Source organism: Geotrypetes seraphini, chromosome 10 (genome assembly GCF_902459505.1).
Source record: "Geotrypetes seraphini chromosome 10, aGeoSer1.1, whole genome shotgun sequence".
NCBI lineage: Eukaryota > Metazoa > Chordata > Amphibia > Gymnophiona > Dermophiidae > Geotrypetes > Geotrypetes seraphini.
The window spans coordinates 5,651,722-5,674,489 of record NC_047093.1 but is presented as its reverse complement, the minus strand read 5'-3'; the positions used below and the strand labels follow the sequence as shown (position 1 = coordinate 5,674,489).

At 42.7% G+C, this 22,768-nt stretch overlaps 1 protein-coding gene across 7 annotated transcripts in view; it reads left to right on the top strand.

Annotated features, from left to right (window-relative positions):
* The window catches only part of TBC1D16 (TBC1 domain family member 16), an 80,041-nt gene that overhangs the window by 12,052 nt on the left and 45,221 nt on the right, over positions 1-22,768 (top strand). For 6 of the 7 annotated variants that reach the window (XM_033960561.1, XM_033960559.1, XM_033960564.1 and 3 more), the window contains exons 2-3: positions 1,257-1,490; positions 2,299-2,908. In XM_033960561.1, coding sequence (XP_033816452.1) covers positions 1,319-1,490; positions 2,299-2,908 — 782 coding nt within the window. In that variant the 5' untranslated portion in view covers positions 1,257-1,318. Of the gene's footprint in view, positions 1-1,256; positions 1,491-2,298; positions 2,909-19,939; positions 20,063-22,768 lie in introns of those variants that run through there. The other variant, XM_033960565.1, reaches the window with a different exon arrangement.

Below are 22,768 nucleotides of genomic sequence, written 5' to 3'. Positions count from 1 at the left end.
ACTAAACGAATTACTATAAAATCCAAATTTGAACATACGTTAAGATACAAGGTAATAATAATAATAATAATAAATTTTTTAAAAAAGGGGGTTTGACCTACAGACCAACAGACTCAACTGGATGGAAGGGAAGAGGGATTCAGGTTACAATATTAATCATTTTAAAAAGAGAGAAACATGAAAGGAGAAAACATTAGGAGGGGTATTTTTTTTTTTTTTTTTTTTGAAGGGCTGCTGCACTGCAATTATTCCATATAGGAGGTAAACGCATCTTTAAACAGAAGGGTTTTTAAATTAGTTTTGAAACGGCTAATATCTTTTTCGTCTCTAATATATTGGGGGAGAGAATTCCAAGTTTGAGGGGCAACTACTGAGAATATATCGTATCGTCTTGTGCCGATCACTTTCAAAGAAGGGACTACCAAAAGACCTTGGCTTGATGAGCGAAGGGAGCGAGAAGAGTTGTATGGAATGAGTATCCTGTTTATGAATTGCGGTTCGTTTGTGGATAAAGTTTTAAATACCAAAAGCAAAATTTAGAAGATGATGCGATGATTGATGGGAAGCCAATGTGAGCAATCAGAAAGGGGGATACATGGTCATATTTTTTCCCGTTGTGAATTAATTTAATGGCAAGATTTTGAATAATCTGCAGCCGTTTCTTTTCTTTTTGGGTAATGCTGGGAAGAAACTCTGGGCTTGATTTCTAGATGGTGTTATGAGGTTCCTTAGTAGACTTAGATGGGAGGAGGAGGATCTGATGAACTTTGGTCACAGGGCTGTGACAACAGATTTCCTAAATTATTTCATTAGTTATTCATTTAAATTTGATCATGTTGTGATCAGGTCACTGTTTTCCAGCAGATCCAACACTGTTATTTCTCAAATTTAGGTCCTGCATTTCTAGATCTAATGCACTCTAGCGCTTGGTAGTCTCCTGATATGTGATGGGCTCCCTCTGTTTCTCTGGAGCTCCAAAGTATATCTTTTGGTCACAGGAAGAACATACCTGTCTCTCAGGAACTTAAGGTGGAGTCTGGGTAGCTTGTGATTCGAGCACTTTGCCATTGGGTGGTGATCAGTCGTGCCCAGGTCTATATGTGATATACAGTAGTGAGTGAGCTCTTCAATATATACGTTCTTTTGGAGCTGTCATCCACCGTTAAACATTCGGACTTTCAAGTATTTGAACTGCTCATGATAGAAACTGGTTTGTATTATCTGACAGCATCTCGTCTTTATGTCTCTTGTTCTAGATATTCAACTGTAGGGAGACTCTCATTGGAAGGCTTCAGATAATGGAAACACTCTCCTGGAGATGTCTCTGGGTCGCCTTCTTCGACGTGCCTCTTCTAAAGCCTCAGATTTGCTGACTCTGCAGTCCAGCGGTGCCTCATCCTCCATACTGGATAGTGACATCATTTACTCTAAGAACAATGTATGTGTTCACCCTCCGGAGCTTTTGCAAGGGCCGGGAGCCCATCACCCAGGTGAGGGCCAATGAGCGGTTTCCCAGCTAACCTCCAGCTTCATTGGGACGGAGTTTCTTTCTAATTTATGGTAGGAAAGAGTTGATGTGATTCAGTCCCAACCTCAAACTTACAAGCCAGTGTCAAAAGTTGAGAACTATTTATTGGTCAGAATTCAGCCACCACCAATATATCTGTATCTTCAGTGCCCACATTCAGTAGGGGCTGGTTGCTGAATATCCAGATAAGGGGTCAGTCTCAGAACTTATCTCGATAGCAGACGGAATATTACCACTATCCAGATAAGTTTCAGGGCTGCCCCCACTCTGTCCTAGCATTATCTGAGAGGGAGGGGGGGTCTGTAAAAGTATTCAGAGACGCTATCCGGATGGTAAGTCTGAATACTCTGGTCCGAATAGTTTACAAGTTTATTAAAAATTTGATATCCCACCAAATCGGGCTTCAAGGCGGTTTACATAATAAAACAAAGGGGAATACAAAAAAAAAAAAAAATTAAAATAAACAAACATACGCATTACAAACGAACACAGATCACACAGACGAACGAAAGGGGAAGAACTACAATATTTGGATAGAAAAGAAAGGAAGGGAAAGACGAAAGGGTGGGGAAACTCAAAGGCCGGCGTTAAAAAAGTATCCTTAAAAGGATGATCATAGGTCAAAGGATTTGAAGATGTTTGTACTTTCTCTTAGGTCGTTGACCAGTTATCTGTATAGATTAGGGAAGTATTTTATGTAGGGTTAATGCATCATAAATCTTTTAGTTAGTCTGTTGAATGATAACTGCCACTTCCTCTGTCTTCTTTAGGCTATTTGTGTGTTTACATGGAGAAGGATGAAGTCCTGGGTACCACACTTATCCTGGCCTGGGTTCCAAATGCTCGCATCCAAAGGCAGGATGAGGAAGCTCTGCAGTATGTCACTCCTGAAAGTTCTCCCGTGCGCAAAGCCCCTCGCAAGCGAGGCCGCCACCCACACAGCACAGCCACCAATAGACAGGCCTCTTGCGCCGAAGAGAAAGCAGTGTTAATGTGTGGAGAAAGTGACGCCCTGGAGGTGTCTCAGCAAGCCGAGAACGCCATTCACATCACCTCCTACACTGGGCAAGGTGATGAGCCACCCTCGATGGGAGAGGCTACTGCCAACCTCATGCAGCCATCCCACAGCGACTCAGGGATTTTATCGACAATCAGCTCTCAGGAGGAGCAGAACCAATCCGAGCTCTCGGAGGAAGGACTGGAATCAAGAACAGAGCAGGGGGAGGATGAGGGTTCCTTGGATCTCTCTGCGGATGATGTGAGCAGAGACAGTACCTTTGATTCGGACTCTGAAGCCTTCTCCTCTCCCTTCTGCCTCTCTCCTATTGGTGAAGCCCTGGGGAAGAGCAGCGGCTCTGTGTTTCTAGAAAGCAACAGCAGGTGGGTTTACCTTCCCTAAAATTTAAAGACTCCCTAGAAATCCAGCCTTGTAACCAGTTATGAAGGAAGATCTGCTTCAGAGAGCATTAAATTGGCCCAGAGGACTTAAGGTTATTTATTTATGGAGATTTATTAATCGCTTTTAGGAAGAGATTCACCCAAGGCAGGTATAATTGAACATAAAACTTACTCTTTTGTTAACAGTAGGAAAAAGACCAAATAGAAGCATAAAAACAATGAGTGAGGTAAAGTTAAAATCAGTAAATTGAAACTTAATAATATACTTATTAACAGCACTGAAATTCAAATGAGAGCAGGGGGAAGGTGTGGCTCACTGGTTGAGCTGCTGCCTCTGCACCCAGAGGTTGTGCGATCAAATCCCGGTGCTGCAGCTTGTGACCCTGGGCACACTGCTTTGAAATGCCAAGCCACAAAAAGTCCCCATTCCTTCTTCCTTTCATCAAGCCCAGTCTCCTGTTTCCAACAGTGGCCCACCCAAGTCGCAAATACCTGTTAGAAACCGAAAGAGTAGCCACATTCCAGAACTGAGATTGTGATGTCATAATGCCTCATTCCACCAATGCTTAAGAGCCAACCTCATCAGTGATGTCACAATGGCTCGACTGTCCTGTACTTGGCTCACATAAGAGCTGACTGAAGGTGTGGCTCACTGGTAGAGCTGCTGCCTCTGCCCCTAGAGGTTGTGAGATCAAATCCCGGTGCTGCTCCTTATGACCCTGGGCAAATCATTTAATCCTCCAGTGCCCACTGCTTTGAAATGCCAAAGCCACAAAAAGGTGGTATACAAGTCCCCATTCCCTTCCCTAATACATACTAAAAGGGAGACATAATACCTATGAAGCATCTAATAAGCATTCAAATAACTGAGATATGTAGATATTAGATGGGGACAAGATGGGTGGTACAGAGTGAGCTGGGATAAACAGATGGGAGGCTAAACTCAAGGCAAGTTGATTATACAGTTGAACAAGATATAAGGAACTGATTTAGTTAGTGCGTGTGGCAAGTTAGTCCAGCAGCAGAATGAGTGTATAGCCAATCACCCTATGTACGAAAGGCTTTGGAGAAGAGCCAGGCTTTCACCTGCTTCCTGAAGTACAGGCACTCTGGAGTTAGACACAGTGGGGAGGCCACTCCTGAGAAGGCTCGCTGGTGGGTATCACATCGTACAATTTCTTTTGATGAGGATACAGAGAGAGATGCTCCTTGAGAGGACCTCGGAGGTCTCGACAGTGTGTATTTATTTAGATTTTTATCCCGTCCTCCCAGTAGCTCAGAACGGTTTACAAGTAAACATTCACAATGGAGTGAATTGGACATACGAGATTGTGCAGCAGTGTAAATATAGGGACTATACAGCAAATTAAGAACAGTAGTTTAAATATAAGTAGTTTAGTTTAGATACAAGTTATTTGAGTATAGGCTGAGAGTGGACTATACAGAAATTTAGGCAGAAGATTAGAATGGAGAAAGAAGGGTAGAGGTGGGGTTTAAGGGGTTGGGTGTAGACTGAGAGTGACCTTTAGTTGAAGAGGAGGGTCTTTACCATTTTCCGGAATGTCATTAGTGAGTTCTGTAGTCTGAGTTGAGGGGGGAGTTGGTTCCAGAGTTGGGGAATGAAGTGGCTGTAGGAGCGTTTGTGGGTGGTTTCTGAGAGGAGAGACCTTCCGGGGGGAATGCATAGGCGTATCTCCGTTTCTAAGCGGAGGGTGCGGGTGGGGATGTAGATGGGTAGCTTGGATTTTATGTAGGAAGGGATGGTGGCATAAATTCTTTTGTGTGCTATTGCCAGGGCCTTGAATGCACAGCGTTGGCTAATTGGGAGCCAGTGTTCAGCGCGGAGTGCTGGGGAGATGGGATCATGGTAGCTGAGGCTGTGTAGGAGGTGGATAGTTGCATTTTGGACCCGTTGGAGGCACTTGAGATCTTTTTTGGTTATTCCATTAAATAGGGAGTTGCAGTAATACGTATTCTGGCCCATTTGGTGTGAGGGCCTTGAAAGTCAGAATTTTAAATTTAGCTCTCTAAGGTACTTGGTAGCCAGTGTGGTTTTTGTAGGAAGGATGTCATGTGATCATGACGCTTCCAGTTGCAGCAATCGGAATTAGTTGCAGCTGATGCAAACTCTTTTGGGTTAGATTGGTGTAAAGGGCATTGTAGTAGTTTCGTCATGACACAGGAGAACCCAGACACCAATTACATACCCTCCAATCAGAGACATCAAATGGAAAAAAACTTACGATGGCCTTCTAGCCACACAGGAGCAAAACTAGACCACCAACTCTCCAATCTACTAATCGCGACCCCAGACTACAAAACTTTCAGAAAAGAAATAAAATCCCTGCTATTCAAGAAATCCATGAAGACTAACTAACACCGAATGAAACATTTCAACCCGCTCTACTCTGTAACACCTCTGGACATGTCCAGAAATCCTCTTCTGTAATCCGCCTTGAACCGCAAGATAATGGAGGAATAAAATTCACTAATGTAATGTTACCATGGCATGGGACCACTGTGATCAGGTTTGGTTTTTCAATATATGGACAGAGATTTCATAGCTGCTGTAGATAAGAGACAGTTTTTAAAGGTTATTTGAATTTGCAGGATCAGAGTGAATAATGAGTCTAGCAGTATTGCGAGATTCCTGATCTGTGATTTTAGAGGGAGTTGATACTTCCCAAAAGATATTTTGAAGTCAGGTACAGTAACACCTTGGTTTACGAGCATAATTTGTTCCAGAAGCATGCTTGTAATCCAAAGCACTCGTATATCAAAGCGGATTTCCCCATAGGAAATAATGGAAACTCAGAAGATTCGTTCCACAACCCAAAAACGTTAATACAAAATACTATACGGACTCGTATCGCAAGACTTTGCTTGTTTAGAACAGTCACTCCACTCCCGCAGCGTCAGAGAGAAGAACCATTGGCTTAGTTGTGATGTGAGTATACTGTATGTACTTGTTTTGCAAAACCTTGCCATTTAGAACACTCCCACAGTGTCAGAGAAGAGAGAGAAGAACCAGTGGCTCAGTTATGATGATATGGTGTGTGTATACTGTATGTACTTGTATTGCAAGACCTTGCTTGTATATCAAGTTAAAATTGAATGAAATATTTTGCTTGTCTTGCAAAACACTTGCAAACCAAGTTACTTGCAATCCAAGGTTAGGAAGCCAAAGAATCTGTTTTGCTTGGGTTCAGGCAGAGTTGTTTGCCCATTTTTAGACAGCTAGGCAGTTTACTCAAAGCTGTAGGTAGATCCGGTTCAGTGGCTAAGAGTAGTTGCATGTCATCGGCATAGATTTAGAATTTTGTGTCCATTGATGACTTTTTAGAATGTTTATTTTTCTACTTTGAGCAAGCGTCTTGCAAAAGTGAAATACAATATGATGACTTTAGTAAAGAAGACTGACCGGGCTCAGTAGCACTTTTTTTCTGAATACCAGGAAATTCTGTTTCTTGAAACTTGCTTATAAGGTGCCTAAATAAAGCATTCCTTGTCATGTTTTAATCCCGTGTTAGTGCCAGTTCGTCGTCTGGTCGGACTGGTTTAAAAAGGATCAGGTGATTCTCTTTGGAAAAGACTTGGCAGCAGCGCCAGGGCCATTTTTTCCTCTTTCCTGGCAGAGTTACAGAGAAGGGCTGCAGGGGATCTGGGTGGCCTAATCACAGAGACAGGGATTAGTAATGGCTAATTCCCTTAACCATTTTCCAGTTTGCATGTTCTTTGCAATCTCATGAGGAATAAATAATGTGTCTTGATCCCCTTTTACATATCATTTTTTAAATTTAATATCATCTTTATTAACTGAAGTATAAAACATGAAATGTGACACTGAGCACGGACAGTGTTTCTTTATTTATCTCCTTTACAAAGCCACGGTAACAGCTCTGACGCTCATAGAATTCTTATTACCGCCGGTGGCGTTAAAAAAGCTAATGCGGCTTTGTAAAGGAAGGGGTTAATTTGTTTTCTATCCCTTTTCCCCCAAAGAGCTCAAAACAGGTTACAGGTCCACTGCAGGTAATCGAGGCCAGCAGCGTGCCAGATTTAAAAAAAAAGTGGGATAAGCATGTGGGATCTCTTCATGGAAGAAATTAGGGGGGTGGGTCATTAGATGGGCCGTAGCCCTTTTCTGCCGTCATTTTCTATGTTTCTACATAAGCTGCAGTTTACAGGTTGAAATTTTCCCTAGTGCTAGGTTTACCAATATGTTTTTATTCTAACGACACATACTAGGGATCTTACCTTATTGAAAAGTACATATCATATGAGGAACGTTTGAGCAGACTACGCTTATATTCTCTCGAAGAGCGCAGAGAAAGAGGGGACATGATAGAAACATTCAAATACATCACGGGCCGCATTGAGGTGGAGAAATAAATCTTTTTTCTTACCGGTCCCACGGCGACAAGAGGGCATCAGCTAAAGCTCAGAAGGGGGAGATTTCATGGGGACACCAGGAAATACTTCTTCACAGAAAGGGTAATTGATCGATGGAATGGTCTTCCATGACAGGTAGTCGAGGCCAGTAACACGCTCGACTTCAAGGGACGATGGGACAGACAGGTGGGGTCGCTCAAGAGGAATGCTTAATAGATGGATTCTCGAGGGAGGGTTCTTGAGTGGGCAGACCTGTTGGGCTGTCGGCCCTTTTCTGCCGTCATGCTCTATATTTCTATGGTCACATAACGCAAAATGTACTTTTATTTCTAAAACCTCCCAACTGACCCCAATAAAAGCCAACGAGTTTCCAAGTTTATGGATGATGAAAAACATGAAATCTCTAGCCAGAGGTGTTAGTGTTCCATAAAGATTCTCACACTTGTTGAAACTTCACACCTTTCAAAGAAGTGATATTGGATATGCCACATCCATTTGAGTGCACCACACCAAATAAGGGGGACTTTAAAAGCTTTTCCACAGGAGGAGAATTGTTTTCTTTGCCATCAATAATAATCGATTGAGAAAACCCTTCAATCACTTAGGCACTAGCAAAGGAACCTTGTAAACTCCGAACAAGAAGTCAGTTTTCCAAAGAGTAACTATTCATGTGCACTGCCAAAACATTGCTTCCGCTGCACTACACTTCAAACACTTAGTTGAGGGTTGCAAGTGTGTCTTGTAAGCAAACTAATATTCAAACTAAAACATTTGATGACTCCTCACCTTACTATAAGAACTTACACCCGTCAAAACAACTATAGGCTTCAAACTACCATGTTTCAAATCCTGTATGCAAAAACTGTAGAACCTCATAAACTTATTCGTCAATTCCTGGTCAACATCAACCAGAAAACTGGAATCACTTCAACTGCTCCTTCCATCTCCCAAAGGGACAAATTTCAGCCTACTTCCTATGTCCTTATTGCCCCTTCCTATGTCCTTAGTACCCCCAGTGCCTCCTTCCCATGTCCTTAGTGCCCTCAGTGCTTCCTTCCTATGTCCTTAGTGCCCCCAGTGCTTCTTCCTATGTCCTTAGTGCCCCCAGTGCTTCTTCCTATGTCCTTAGTACCCCCAGTGCCTCCTTCCCATGTCCTTAGTGCCCTCAGTGCCCCCCCAGTGCCTCCTTCCCATGTCCTTAGTGCCCTCAGTGCCCCTTCCTATGTCCTTAGTGCCCCCAGTGCCTCCTTCCCATGTCCTTAGTGCCCCTCCCTTGCCAAAGCCAGCCTGTCTGCCTGCTTCCCCCTAAATGCTTTCCAGCCTTTGTCCCACTCCCTCCCCCAATCAATATCCGGCATGTTAAAATCACCTATTAACAAGACTTCCCCTTTTTTAGATATATTCTGAGTGTCTACTATTAAATCTCTGTCCACTTCTTCCGTCTGTGAAGGAAGCCTGTATATCACACTAATGTAAATATATTCACCATTCCCTCTTTCCAAATTGATCCACAGTGCTTCTTCCTTGCCCTTCAGATGCTGTGATCTTTAACAAATAACGCTACTCTCCCTCCTTTTCTTCCTACCCTGTCTATTGCAGGGTCGTGTAGAAGTAGAGAGATCCTGGATTCTCTACAAGGTGAACTTGGTAATAGAACCCATGCGTGATGGGGTCATACTGGACTTAGTGCTTACAAATGGGGAAAGTATTTCTGCTATTACAGTGGGTGATCATCTGGCATCCAGTGATTACTGCATGGCACGGTTTAATATTAAGACAGGTATAGAGAGGGCTCATTCAAAAGTAAAGGTTCTAGACGTTAAAAAAAACTGTTCAGATGGGGGATTTCAACAAGGAATTGTCTGGATGGAACATCTGGAAGGAGTAGAAGTGCAAACTGAAAGGAGTAATTGTAAGAGCAACAAACCTTTTTGTGAGGCAAGTAAGTAAAAGTAAGAGGAAAAGAAGGGCGCTTTGGTTCTCACTTCTGAGAAGGTAAGGAATAAAAGGTTAGCTTTCATAAACTACAAAAGATTTCAGAAAGAGGAAGACAGCCAAAAATATCTGGAAAAGTTAAACGAGGCTGGTCGAATAGTCAGGAAAGCAAAGATACAAATGGAAGAATAAATAGCTGACATGGTAAAACAGGGAGACAAGACATTTTTTAGACATATTAGTGATAGGAAGAAGAACAAAAGTGGCAGTGTGAGACTCAAAGGTAAAGAGGAGGAATATGTAGAAGCTGATAAAGGCCAAATTGCTTAACAAATATTTCTGTTCTGTGTTCACGGCAGAAGACCGGGAGTGGGACCGCAAAAGACAAATGCAAATAGGGATGGTGGAGTGGTAGACCCTGATCGATTTTCAGAGGGTGGTGTTCGTGAGGAATTAGCTAAAATAAAGGTAGACAAAGTGATGGGGCTGGATGGTGTACATCCAAGGGTGCTGAAAGAACTTAGGAAAATTCTGGTGGCTCCGCTGACTGACCTTTTCAATGCTTCTCTAGATTTGGGAGTGGTACCGGAGGACTGGAGAAGGGCGGATGTGGTCCCTGTACATAAAAGTGGAAGTAAGGAAGAAGTAGGGAATTATAGGCCGGTAAGCAAATTAATGGAAACACTTTTAAAACAGAGAATGGTGAAGTTTCTGGAATCCTGTGGATTACAGAACCGGAGGCAACATGGATTCACTAGAGGTAGGTCTTGTCAGACAAATCTGATCAATTTCTTTAACATGGAGGGCTATGTACGTCAACGCACACAGTTTAGGAAACAAGATCCTGGAATTGGAAACAGAAATAAGGAATGCCGACCTGGATGTGGTGGCGATATCCGAAACCTGGCTCACAGACTCCCACGGGTGGGACATGGTCATACCGGGTTACAACTTGCTTCGCCGGGACAGAGAGGGTAGGATGGGAGGGGGTGTAGCATTATATACTAAAGATGACATTAAGGTCACGAGAATCTCAGATGTCCAGTATACTGGGGAATCCCTTTGGGTTAATTTGGCCAGAGGGAAGGACAAATGCTTGTATCTTGGCGTAATTTACAGACCCCCAAGACAACAGGATGACCTGGATATGGAAATAATCGAAGATATAGAAAATATCACCTTGCGTGGGGACACAGTATTGCTAGGTGACTTCAACATGCCTGATGTGGATTGGGTTACACTTACCTCTGCTTCCGGCAGCAGCAGGAGGCTATTAAACTCTATAAAAGGAGCAAGCCTCAGGCAACTGGTGTTGGAACCGACAAGGGATCAGGCAATACTGGACCTGATACTTACCAATGGAGAAAGTGTCACAGAGGTCTCGGTGGGCGACACATTGGCCTCCAGTGACCACAACATGGTATGGTTCAATATCAGGAAAGGTTTCACTAAATCTACTACACTAACCAAAGTCCTCAAATTCAAGGACACAAATTTCAAAGATATGGGAGACTTCGTTCACCAGGCGCTACAAAGCCAAGAAGAAACCGATAACGTGGAAGACATGTGGTCAACTTTGAAAGCAACCATACAAGAAGCAACAAACCTCTATGTAAAATCAGTAAGTAAACGGAGAAGGAACAATAAGCCACAGTGGTTTACTGCGGAGATCTCAGACCTGATCAAGGAGAAGAAAAAAGCATTCATCTCTTACAAACAATCAGGGAAGCAGGACTCTAGAGCAGACTACCTGACCAAATCAAAAGCCGTCAAAACAGCAGTCAGGGAGGCTAAATTCCTCATGGAGGAGTCTCTAGCAAAGAACATCCAGAAGGGAGATAAATCCTTCTTCGGGTATATCAGTGATAGAAGAAAAAACTCAGGCGGGATTGTACGTCTTAGGAATCCAGATGGAGACTATGTGGAAAAGGATTCGGAAAAAACCCAACTATTAAATGAATACTTCTGCTCAGTCTTCACCCGAGAAGCGCCAGGGCTCGGCCCTCAGCTACAGACAAGGGTTGGCTCAGTTGACCCGTTTAGTAACTTTGAGTTTACGCCCAGCAGTGTCTACGGTGAGCTGTCAAAGCTCAAGGTTAACAAAGCAATGGGGCCGGACAACCTGCACCCCAGGGTGCTTAGGGAGCTGAGTGATGTCTTGGCGGAGCCACTGTCCGCGCTCTTCAACCTCTCCCTTAGTACAGGCAGCGTCCCGTTGGACTGGAGGACGGCTAACGTCATTCCACTGCACAAGAAAGGCTCAAAGATGGAGACAGCAAACTACAGACCAGTGAGTCTAACATCGATAGTGAGCAAACTAATGGAAACTCTAATCAAACACCAATTAGATAAGATCCTGGATGAGGAGAATCTACGGGATCCCCGACAACATGGATTTACTAAGGGGAGATCCTGCCAATCCAACCTGATCAGCTTCTTTGATTGGGTGACAGGGAAGCTGGATATTGGGGAGTCTCTGGACATCGTGTACCTGGACTTTAGCAAAGCATTCGATAGCGTACCACACCGCAGGTTACTGAGCAAGATGAGTTCTATAGGATTAGGTAACACATTGACAAAATGGGTTGGGAGCTGGCTTGGAGGTAGGCTCCAAAGGGTGGTGGTGAACGGCACCCCCTCCGAAATGACGGAGGTGATTAGTGGAGTACCACAGGGCTCAGTCTTGGGCCCAATCCTATTCAACATCTTTATAAGAGACTTGGCAGAAGGGCTTCGAGGTAAAATAACATTATTCGCCGATGACGCCAAACTGAGTAATGTAGTGGGCAAATGCACAACAGACGAAGATTCAATGCCCGACAACATGATGCACGACCTACTCCTACTGGAGCGATGGTCTAGGACATGGCAACTCAACTTCAATGCCAAAAAATGCAAAGTTATGCACCTGGGCAGCCAGAATCCATGCAAGTCTTATACCCTTAATGGCGAGATCCTAGCAAAAACGGTAGCAGAACGAGACTTGGGGGTAATCGTCAGTGAGGACATGAAGTCTGCCAATCAAGTGGAGCAGGCTTCGTCCAAGGCAAGACAAATCATGGGCTGCATACGAAGGGGTTTCGTCAGTCGTAAGGCGGAAGTCATTATGCCATTGTATAGATCCATGGTGAGGCCCCACCTGGAATACTGTGTGCAATTCTGGAGGCCACATTATCGCAAGGATGTGCTGAGACTGGAGTCGGTGCAAAGAATGGCCACCCGGATGGTCTCGGGACTCAAGGATCTACCATACGAAAAACGGCTTGACAAATTACAGCTATACTCGCTCGAGGAGCGCAGAGAGAGGGGAGACATGATTGAGACGTTCAAGTATCTTACGGGCCGCATCGAGGCGGAGGAAGATATCTTCTTTTTCAAGGGTCCCACGACAACAAGAGGGCATCCGTTGAAAATCAGGGGCGGGAAACTACGAGGTGACACCAGGAAATTCTTTTTCACTGAAAGAGTGGTTGATCGTTGGAATAGTCTTCCACTACAGGTGATTGAGGCCAGCAGCGTGCCTGATTTTAAGGCCAAATGGGATCGGCACATGGGATCTATTCACAGGGCAAAGGTAGGGGAGGGACATTAAGGTGGGCAGACTGGATGGGCCGTGGGCCCTTATCTGCCGTCTATTTCTATGTTTCTATGTTTCTATGAGTGACCAGAGAGTTGGATAGAGGGAGTACACTAGATGTGGTGTATTTAGATTTTAGCAAAGCCTTTGACAGTGTACCACACAGATGGCTAATAAATAAACTGAGTGTTGTTGGGATGGGCCCCAAAGTGACGGGCTGGGTCAGGAACTGGTTGAGTGGAAGAGGGTATTGATCAATGAAGATTGCTCTAAGGAAAGGGATGTTACCAGTGTTGTGCCTCAAGGTTCTATTCTTTGGCCTGTTCTTTTTAACATTTTTATAAGCGATATTGCTGAAGGGCTGTTGTCAGGTAAGTTTAGGGGTTGAAGAACTTTTCTGCACAACAGAAGAGTAGGACTTGGGTGTGATTATATGTGATGATCTTAAGATGGCCAAACAGGTTGAAAAGGTGACAGCGAAAGCTAGAAGGATGCTTAGGAAGAGGTATGGCCAGTAGGAAAAAGGAGATATTCACGCCCCTGTATAAGACTCTGGTGAGACCTCATTTAGAATATTGTGTGCAATTCTGGAGACTGCATCTTCAAAAAGATATAAAATGGATGGAGTCGGTCCAGAGGAAGGCTGGTGCGTGGTCTTCATCATAAGGTGTATGGGGTCAAAGATCTCAATATGTATACTTTAGAGGAAAGGCGGGAGAGGGGAGATATGATAGAGATGTTTAAATACCTACGTGGTGTAAATGTGCATGAGTTGAGTCTCTTTCGTTTGAAAGGAAGCTCTGGAATGAGAGGACATAGGATGAAGTTAAGAGATGATGGGCTCAGGAGTAATCTAAGGAAATACTTTTTTACAGAAAGGGTGGTAGATGCGTGGAACAGTTTCCCAGAAGAGGTGGTGGAGACAGAGACTGTCTGAATTCAAGAGGGCCTGGGATAGGCACGTGGGATCTCTCGGGGAGAGGAAGAGATAATGGTTACTGGATGGGCCATTTGGCCATTATCTGCCATCATGTTTCTATGCAAGTGCAAAGTGATGCATGTGGGGAAAAGGAACCTGAACTTATAGCTATGTGATGTTGGGTTCTGTGTTAGGAATCACTGCCCAGGAAATGGATCTAGGTGTCATCATTGAGCAAACGGAATATGAGGAATTATCAGGAAAGGAATGGAAAACAAAGGAGACTCATTGTGCTGGTCATGTGTTGGACTTAGTGTGTGGGTTTTTTTGTCATCAGATCACTTTTTTGTGAGATTTACTATGAAGATGGATAAGGCAGTTGCAAAGTCTCGAGTGATTTGTCCTATTTCTATTCATCCTAAGTTTGAAGTGGCTTCCCTACCTGAGACAGTTAAATGAAAATGGTGAAAACCCATTAGGCAAGTTGCCAGATAAGAGAATGTTGAAAACTCAGCTCTTTGCAAAGGCATTTATTTTGCTTCCTTCTAGGTTATAAGATCTGAGGCAGGACTTGAGGGTATCTGCAGGTCAAGCTGATTGATTATTTTGATATGCTTATTTTATTATGTAGGTTGCTTAATACAATAAAACTAAGCTTTTGTAGTTAGATCCAAGATTGGACTGTCTTCCTCCTACTGTACCTCTGGTATCTGGGTCCTCCTTACCAATTGAGTTCTCTGCTAAGATATTGGGAGTCCTTTTTGATTCTTCTCTTTCCTTTAAGGACCAAATAAATTCCTTGGTCAAGAAATGCTTCTTTAGTTTGCGAATGCTGAGGAAGGTTAGACATCTTTTTCATCACCGTCATTTTTCTATCTTAGTTCAATCAACTATATTAGCTCGTCTTGATTATTGTAACACTATCTACCTCAGCACTACAAAAATTTGTCTTCATAGATTACAATTAATTCAGAATACTGCTGCGAAGCTGATATTTGGAAAACGTAAATTTGGCCATGTGACCCCTCTGCTTCAGAGTCTTCATTGGCTCCAGGTTTATTTTAGAGTTCAATTTAAATGCGCTTGTATTTCTTTTAAAATTCTACATGGTATCTTTAATTCTCTTATTCCTTTATTTTGGAACATTTACCGATTCTCCTTTGCAAGAGGTATTCAACAATTTAAACTCTTCCTTCCTTCTATAAAAGGAAGTCAAGATCTTCAATCAATCTTTAGTCTTTAAATTTAATGAGACGGAGTCAGTATGGGTTCAGCCGAGGGAGATCTTGCCTCACCAATTTGCTTGACATCTTTGAAGGTGTGACTAAACATGTGGATAAAGGTGAGCTGGTTGATATAGTGTATCTAGATTTTCAAAAAGCTTTTGATAAAGTTCCTCACGAGAGGCTCCTGAGAAAATTAAAGCATCATGGGATAGGTGGCAAAGTTCAGTTGTGGATTAGGAATTGGTTATCGGATAGAAAACAGAGGGTAGGGTTAAATGGTCATTTTTCTCAATGGAGGAGAGTAAACAGTGGAGTGCCTCAGGGGTCTGTACTGGAACCGGTGCTATTTAACTTATTTATAAATGATCTGGAAATTGGAACGGCGAGTGATGTGATTAAATTTGCAGATGACACTAAACTGTTCAAAGTTGTTAAAACGCATGCGGATTATGAAAAATTGCAGGTGGACCTTAAGAAATTGGAAGACTGGGTGTCCAAGTGGCAGATGAAATTTAATGTGGACAAATGCAAAATGATGCACATTGGGAAGAATAGCCTGAATCACAGTTACCAGATGCTAGGGTTCACCTTGGGGATTAGCACCCAAGAAAAGGATCTGGGTATCATTGTAGGCAATACGATGAAACCTTCTGTCTAATGTGCAGCGGCAGCCAAAAAAGCAAACAGGATGCTGGAAATTATTAAAAAAGGGATAGTTGACAAGACTAAGAATGTTATAATGCCCCTGTATCGCTCATTTGGAGTATTGCGTTCAATTCTGGTCTCCTTATCTTAATAAAGATATAGTGGCGCTAGAAAAGGTTCAAAGAAGAGCGACCAAGATGGTAAAGGGGATGGAACTCCTCTCATATGATATTCAGCTCTTACATCCACTTGATCCTACTAACTCTCTTGAAAAAATAGCAATCAATAGGAAACTTGAGAAGATTCACCAGTGGCTCGATGCTAACAGATTAGCCCTTAATGTTAATAAATCAAACGTCATGTTCTTTCCCCGGAAAGACAGTTCTAAATTTATTTTTCCAATCTCTATTAAAGGTACCACTTTACAGTTGATAAGTAACATCAAGATTTTAGGGGTTATCTTTGATGATAAACTAACCAATCATAATCGCATTGGTAATATTGTTCAAAATCCGTTCAGTACCTAAATTTCTATGTCCAAAATCTCTTAACATTCTGATTCACTCCTTGGTTATTTCAAAAATCAATTATTGCAATGTCCTACTCGAGGGAATAGCCCAAAATGAAATTTGACGTTTACAGATCATTCAAAATGCTTCAATTAAACTTATAATGAAAGCTAAGAAATTTGATCACGTCACTCCTCTTCTTAAGAAAGCGCACTGGCTCCCAGTCACGCATCGTATACAGTATAAATTAAGTCTGCTTACCTTTAAGTCTCTGTTATATAAAACTCTGGCTTTCATTTACAAATCATTGATTGCCTATACCCCAACCAGATTACTGAGGTCTAATGATCAACATTTATTAGTTATTTCCTCACTTAAAATTATTAATACACAGCGGCATTCTATTTTTTCTGTTACGGCTCCTCAAACATGGAACGCCCTTCCCATTTACTTAAGAGGAGAAAACAATTTAGATAAATTTAAGAGCAGACTAAAAAGCTTTCTTTTCAAGGATGCTTTTGATACTTAAAAAGCTTGACTAAGAGTTACATTTCATTTCCATAACCTTGTTAAGGTTCATTGTTTATTCCCTAGCAATTTGTATTTCTCTACCCATCCTTTCCTCTCGTTTTTACATGTTTGTAATGTTAGTCTTTAACACGTTACGTATGTTTAGTTTTTGCTTGTCTTGCTGCCCCCTTAATTGTATGTAATTTTAATGATATGTTCATCGCTTAGAAATTTGAGTAAGCGATTAATCAAATATACAATAAACTTGAAAGACTAAAACAGTTAGGGCCCTTCAGCTTGGAAAAGAGACAGCTGAGGGGAGATATGATTGAAGTCTACGAAATCCTGAGTGGAGTAGAACAGGTACAAGTGGATCGATTTTTCACTCCGTCAAAAATTACAAAAACTAGGGGACACTCGATGAAGTTTCAGGGAAATACTTTTAAAACCAATTGGAGGAATTTTTTTTCACTCAGAGAATAGTTAAGCTCTGGGACACGTTGCCAGAGGATGTGGTAAGAGCAGATAGCGTAGCTGGTTTTAAGAAAGGTTTGGACAAGTTCCTGGTGAAAAAGTCCATCGTCTGTTATTGAGAAAGACATGGGGGAAGCTACTGCTGGAATGTTTCTACTCTCTGGGATTCCAGAATCTTGCTATTCTTTGAGATTCTGTATGGAATGTTGCTACTCTTTGGGATTCTAGAATCTTGTTACTCTCTGGGATTCCGGAATCTTGCTATTCTTTGAGATTCTGTATGGAATGTTGCTACTCTTTGGGATTCCGGAATCTTGTTACTCTTTGGGATTCCAGAATCTTGCTATTCTTTAAGATTCTGTATGGAATGTTGCTACTCTTTGGGATTCTAGAATCTTGTTACTCTCTGGGATTCCGGAATCTTGCTATTCTTTGAGATTCTGTATGGAATGTTGCTACTCTTTGGGATTCTAGAATCTTGTTACTCTCTGGGATTCTGGAATCTTGTTTTTCTTTGAGATTCTGTATGGAATGTTGCTACTCTTTGGGTTTTGGCTAGGTACTAGTGACCTGGATTGGCTACTGTGAGTACAGACTACTGGGCTTGATGGACCATTGGTATGACCCAGTAAGGCAGGGGTGTCCAATGTCGGTCCTCGAGGGCCGCAATCCAGTCGGGTTTTCAGGATTTCCCCAATGCATGCACACAGATCTCATGCATATTCATTGGGGAAATCCTGAAAACACGACTGGATTGCGGCCCTCGAGGACCGACATTGGACACCCCTGCAGTAAGGCAATTCTTATGTTCTTATGTTTGGCAGGATTTTCCTTTAGTAAAGGTCATGTTGCCTCGGATCCTGCAACCCATTGGATTCTAGAGGGTTAACTATCTTTTCCTTCAGCAGTGACTCCATTATTTTTCCTGCCACCAGGGTGTAGTTTCCCATTTCTTCCCTGTCCCCACTTTGGTGAAGAGGGACCACATCCGTTTCTCTGCAATCCCTTCTCTAAAGATATAGTAAATAAATCCTTAAGAGGTCCTGCCAGCATTTCTCTGAGCTCCCTTAGTATCCTGCGTAGTATTCCATCCAGTTCCATAGCTTTCTCCACTTCCAGATTTTTCAAGTCATTTTTAAAAGTTTTCTTCTGTGAATGGTGCAATATCCACTCTGTTCCCAGATATACTCTCGGTAGATGACCATGTCTTTCTCCAGAATTTTCTTCTACGAGCACCTTTGCTTTAATCTCCTCACTCTCCACATAGCTGTTCTCAGCATATTTTAGTCTTACGATTCTATTTCTAGCTTTACTCCTTTCCCAATATATCTGAAAAAGTCTCCTCACCTTTCTTTACATCTTAAGCCATTTTTTTTCTTCCACTTGTGCTTTGTTTCTTTGAATTTAATCTAGTAATCTTGTTGTGTTCTTCTGGATTTCTTGAATGCAGCCTCTCTGTTTATGTTTCATTTGAATGAGAGGGAATAGGATGAAGTTAAGAGGTGATAGGCTCCGGAGTAATCTGAGGAAATACTTTTTTTACAGAAAGGATAGTAGATGCGTAGAACAGTCTCCCGGAAGAGGTGGTGGAAACAGAGACTGTGTCTGAATTCAAGAGGGCCTGGGATAGGCAGGTGGGATCTCTCAGAGAGAGAAAGTGATGTTTACTGCGGATAGGCAGACTAGATAGGCCATTTGGCCTTTATCCGCCGTCATGTTTCTATAAAGATCTGTTGCCGTGTTTTCTTAGACTTCCGTGGCTGGCGTCAGGATTGTTGCAGTTGTCCGGGTCTCGCTGCGTCTGGGTAGGTAGATCCAATATTTAAGCCATCAGGCTGTGGCTTTCTTCAGCGAGACCTGGACAACTGTAACAACCATCTGTTGCTGTATTTATAGCCGCTTTCAGCTTGAACCACTGCTTTTCTGCTTCTCCTAAGCAATTTATAATTTGGCTTCCATTTTCACCTGATCACCTTTTTTGCTAGTCCACTTGTGCTCTTTAATAGAGAATGACATGTGGACAAATTTTTCCCCGTCTTCGCGGGAACTCATTTTCCCATCCCTTCCCTCTGAGTTCTTTTCCTGTCCCTGCCCCATTCCTGCAAGCTCCATCCTCATCTGCACAAGCCTCAAACCCTTGAAAATCCTAAGTAGCAACATTCTAGAACTCAGATTGTGATGTCATCATGCCTCATTCCACCAATGCCTAAGCTCCGTCCTCATCTGCACAAGCCTCAAACGCTTGAAAATCATAAGTGTTCGAGGCTTGTGTGGTTAAGGCAGAGCTTACGGGAATGGGGTACGGACAGAGAGAGCAATGAAACTCGTGAGGACGGGATGGGGAAATTCAATTTGTCCCTGTGTCATTCTCTACTCTTTAACCCTTTTGCCCACCTGCACTTTGCTTTATGTTTTCTTTATCTATGGTTCTGTTTTCTATGCATGGTTTCCTTATTCATGAATTGTTTGTTTTTATATATTGTAAACATTCGAATGTTAACTATTTAAGTATATGATTTATCTGATTTTTTTATTTGCAGTTTTGCCTCTGACACAAGTTACATTCAATTTCGTTTTGTTCCATAGATTCGTTTGGTCTGCTCTTTGTTCTGCTTCCCCTATGCCTACATACACTGTCTGCTTCCTCTTCAGGTAGTCCCCCATTTTACCGAAATTAGCATGTCTGCTCTTATATCAAACCTTAACGTGTGATGATCACTGTTGCCTAGGTAGAACCCACCCAGATGTTGTATTGTGTTCAGGCACCAGGGGGCAGTGTGAAGCAGCAGCTCAAGACCTTGGTCACATGACTTCTGAACTGTAGTAATTACTGAAATGCTGACAAGCCCAGTTTGCAAAAGAAAAAATGAGCTGATTTCTACATTCCTCTACAGACTGACAGATTAAACCTACTGTTTGCAAGTTGCAGGCTTTCTAGGAATGATTTCTGTAAGTTGCTGGCATCTGTGTAATTATCAGGAAAGCTGCAAATTCCTTTGTGACGTGGAAAGGGAAATGGGGGTGGGGGGAGGAATTGGATTTTTAAACAATAAACCAAAGAAACAGAATTTGGGAGAAGGGTTTGAGACTCGGGGCTGGTGATTAAAGTCAGACAAGACTAGAGCGCAACTCTCTTCGGTGCATTGGTGTCTGGTAATAAGAGTGAAATGTTTACAGATTTGTAGCTTGTCAGAGCTTGAGCAATGCTAATTATAGCAGTAACACAAAGAGAGTGAATCTAACACCCCATTCCTGGCCTGTTGCGCTGTCATGGACCCCAGTGACTGCTTTGCACTGCTAGGCGTAGCCCAGGTTAACAAGGACCACCTCCAAGGCACCTCCATTCCACGCATCCACCATCTTCTGCCTTGTAGACCCCTCTCTTCTCAGAAAGACATTTGCTTCCTCTGTTACGGTTACCTTCGGAGATATTTGAAGAATATCTATCATATCCCCCCCCCACGCACACACTTCCTTGATTCCATCAAGGGAACCAAGTTCTCTGTCTTGGGCCATTGAGAGAAGTGGGTATTATTGGATCATTCCATGTGCTTGTGGACAGCTTTCAACAATTTAGGGCTCCTTTTACAAAGCCGCGCTAGTGGTTTTAATGCATGCACCGGATTAGCGTGCGCTAGCCGGAAATCTACTGCCTGCTCCAATTTAGCGCACGCTATTCCACGTGTTAAGGCCCTAAACAAAGGAAATAAGGTAATACCTTATTTATTTTAGTATTTACATACCACTTATAAGTGGTTTGCATTCAGGTATTCAAGCATTTTCCCCTGTCTGACCCAGTGGCTCACAATCTATCTGATGTACCTGGCGCAATGGGGGATTAAGTGACTTGCCCAGGGTCACAAGGAGCAGCATGGGTTTGAAGCCACAACCTCGGGGTGCTGAGGCTGTAGCTTTAACCACTGCACCACTCTTGAAACCAAAATGTAGTAAAAGTGAGCCAAGTATAGGACAATGAAGCCATTGTGACATCACTGATGAGGTTGGCTCTTATTGGTGCAATGAGACATTGTGACATCACAATACCAGCTCTGGTTATCAGAGGCTGAAACTCTTCACACTATTTATTTGTTCAATTTTCTATACTGTTCTCCCAGGGGAGCTCAGAACGGTTTCCATGAATTTATTCTGATACTCAAGCATTTTACCCTGTCTATTCTGGTGGGCTCATAATCTATCTGATGTACCTGGCGCAATGGGGGATTAAGTAACTTGCCCAGGGTCACAAGGAGCAGCAAGGGATTTGAACCCACAACCTCAGGATGCTGAGGCTCTAGCTTTAACCCCTGTGCCACACACTCCCCAACTAACTCAGTGCTTTTTATGATGAGCTTTCAAAGGTAATCTTCTTCAGATCGCAGCCACCACACCATTTCACTCAACAATTAAGCGTAGGACCTACTTTTTGATAAATGTTATTCCTGATATTTTATCTCTTTGTGCAATAATTTTTAAGTCCATGTAGGGTTCTTCTTGTTGTAATCCGCTCTGAATCTGAATTGAAAAATAGCGGAATTTAAGACTACTGATTAGATTAGAAGCGCAGGGAGTGGTTTGATTCCGTTAGAGCCATAGGCTGCAGTTCTGTTGAATTCCTTATTCCACACAGCATGGCCTAGTTCTCTGGATATGGAAGCAAGGAGATCAGCTTTGCAGCTCATAGTAACAGCCAGGCCTGGGCTTGCGGGAAATCGACTCAAAGGCTTTTCTTCAGCATAGACGCTACTCTGAAATCTTCCCAAAAAAGCAAGTAGTTGCTGGGAATTATTAAGAAAAAATAATGATGCCTTTGCATCGCTATTCTCAAAAAAGATATAGCAGAATTAGAAAAGGTTCAAAAAAGAGCAACCAAAATAATAAAGGGGGTGGAACGCCTCTCAAATGGGGCTCTTCAGCTTGGAAAAGAGATGGCTGAGGGGGGGGGGATTACTTTTCAAAAAGTACAAAAACCAGAGTACACTCAATGAAATTACATGGAAATACTTTTAAAACAAATAGGAGGAACTATTTTTTCATTCAAAGAATAGTTAAGCTCTGGAACTCATTGCCAGAGGATGTGAAAACAGCGGTTAGTGAGTCTGGGTTAAAAAAAAAAGTTTGGACAAGTTCCTGGAGGGAAAGGCTAAAGGGGCTAGGGGAGACAGCTCAAGGGTGATATGAGAGAGGGTAGATGTGAATACTAGGACTAGGGGGCATGTGATGTATTAAATTTGAAACAACATACCATAATAATGTATTTATAGACTGCAGTACCTTAGAAGTTCGATGCGGATACAGGGGAGGCCACCCTTTGCCCTGGGAATGTTGCTTCTGTCTGGTACTTGTCACCTGGATTGGAAATAGGATACTGTGCAGTCTGGTCCTCTTGCGTGTGTGCAGCCGGCTTTTGTTGCTTTCCTGAATAGGATGATAGAACAGTGACTGCGAGATATTCCGAGGGTGCTGAGGAGTTAAGTGATCTGTTCTTGTATAAAAGGTATGGAAAACCTTAGAGAAACTGGGGCTCTTTCCCCTGGAAAAGCGGAGACTCAGAGGGGACATGATAGAGACTTACAAGATCACGAAGGGCATAGAGAAAGTGGAGAGGGACAGATTCTTCAAACTTTTGAAAACTACAAGAACGAGAGGGCATTCGGA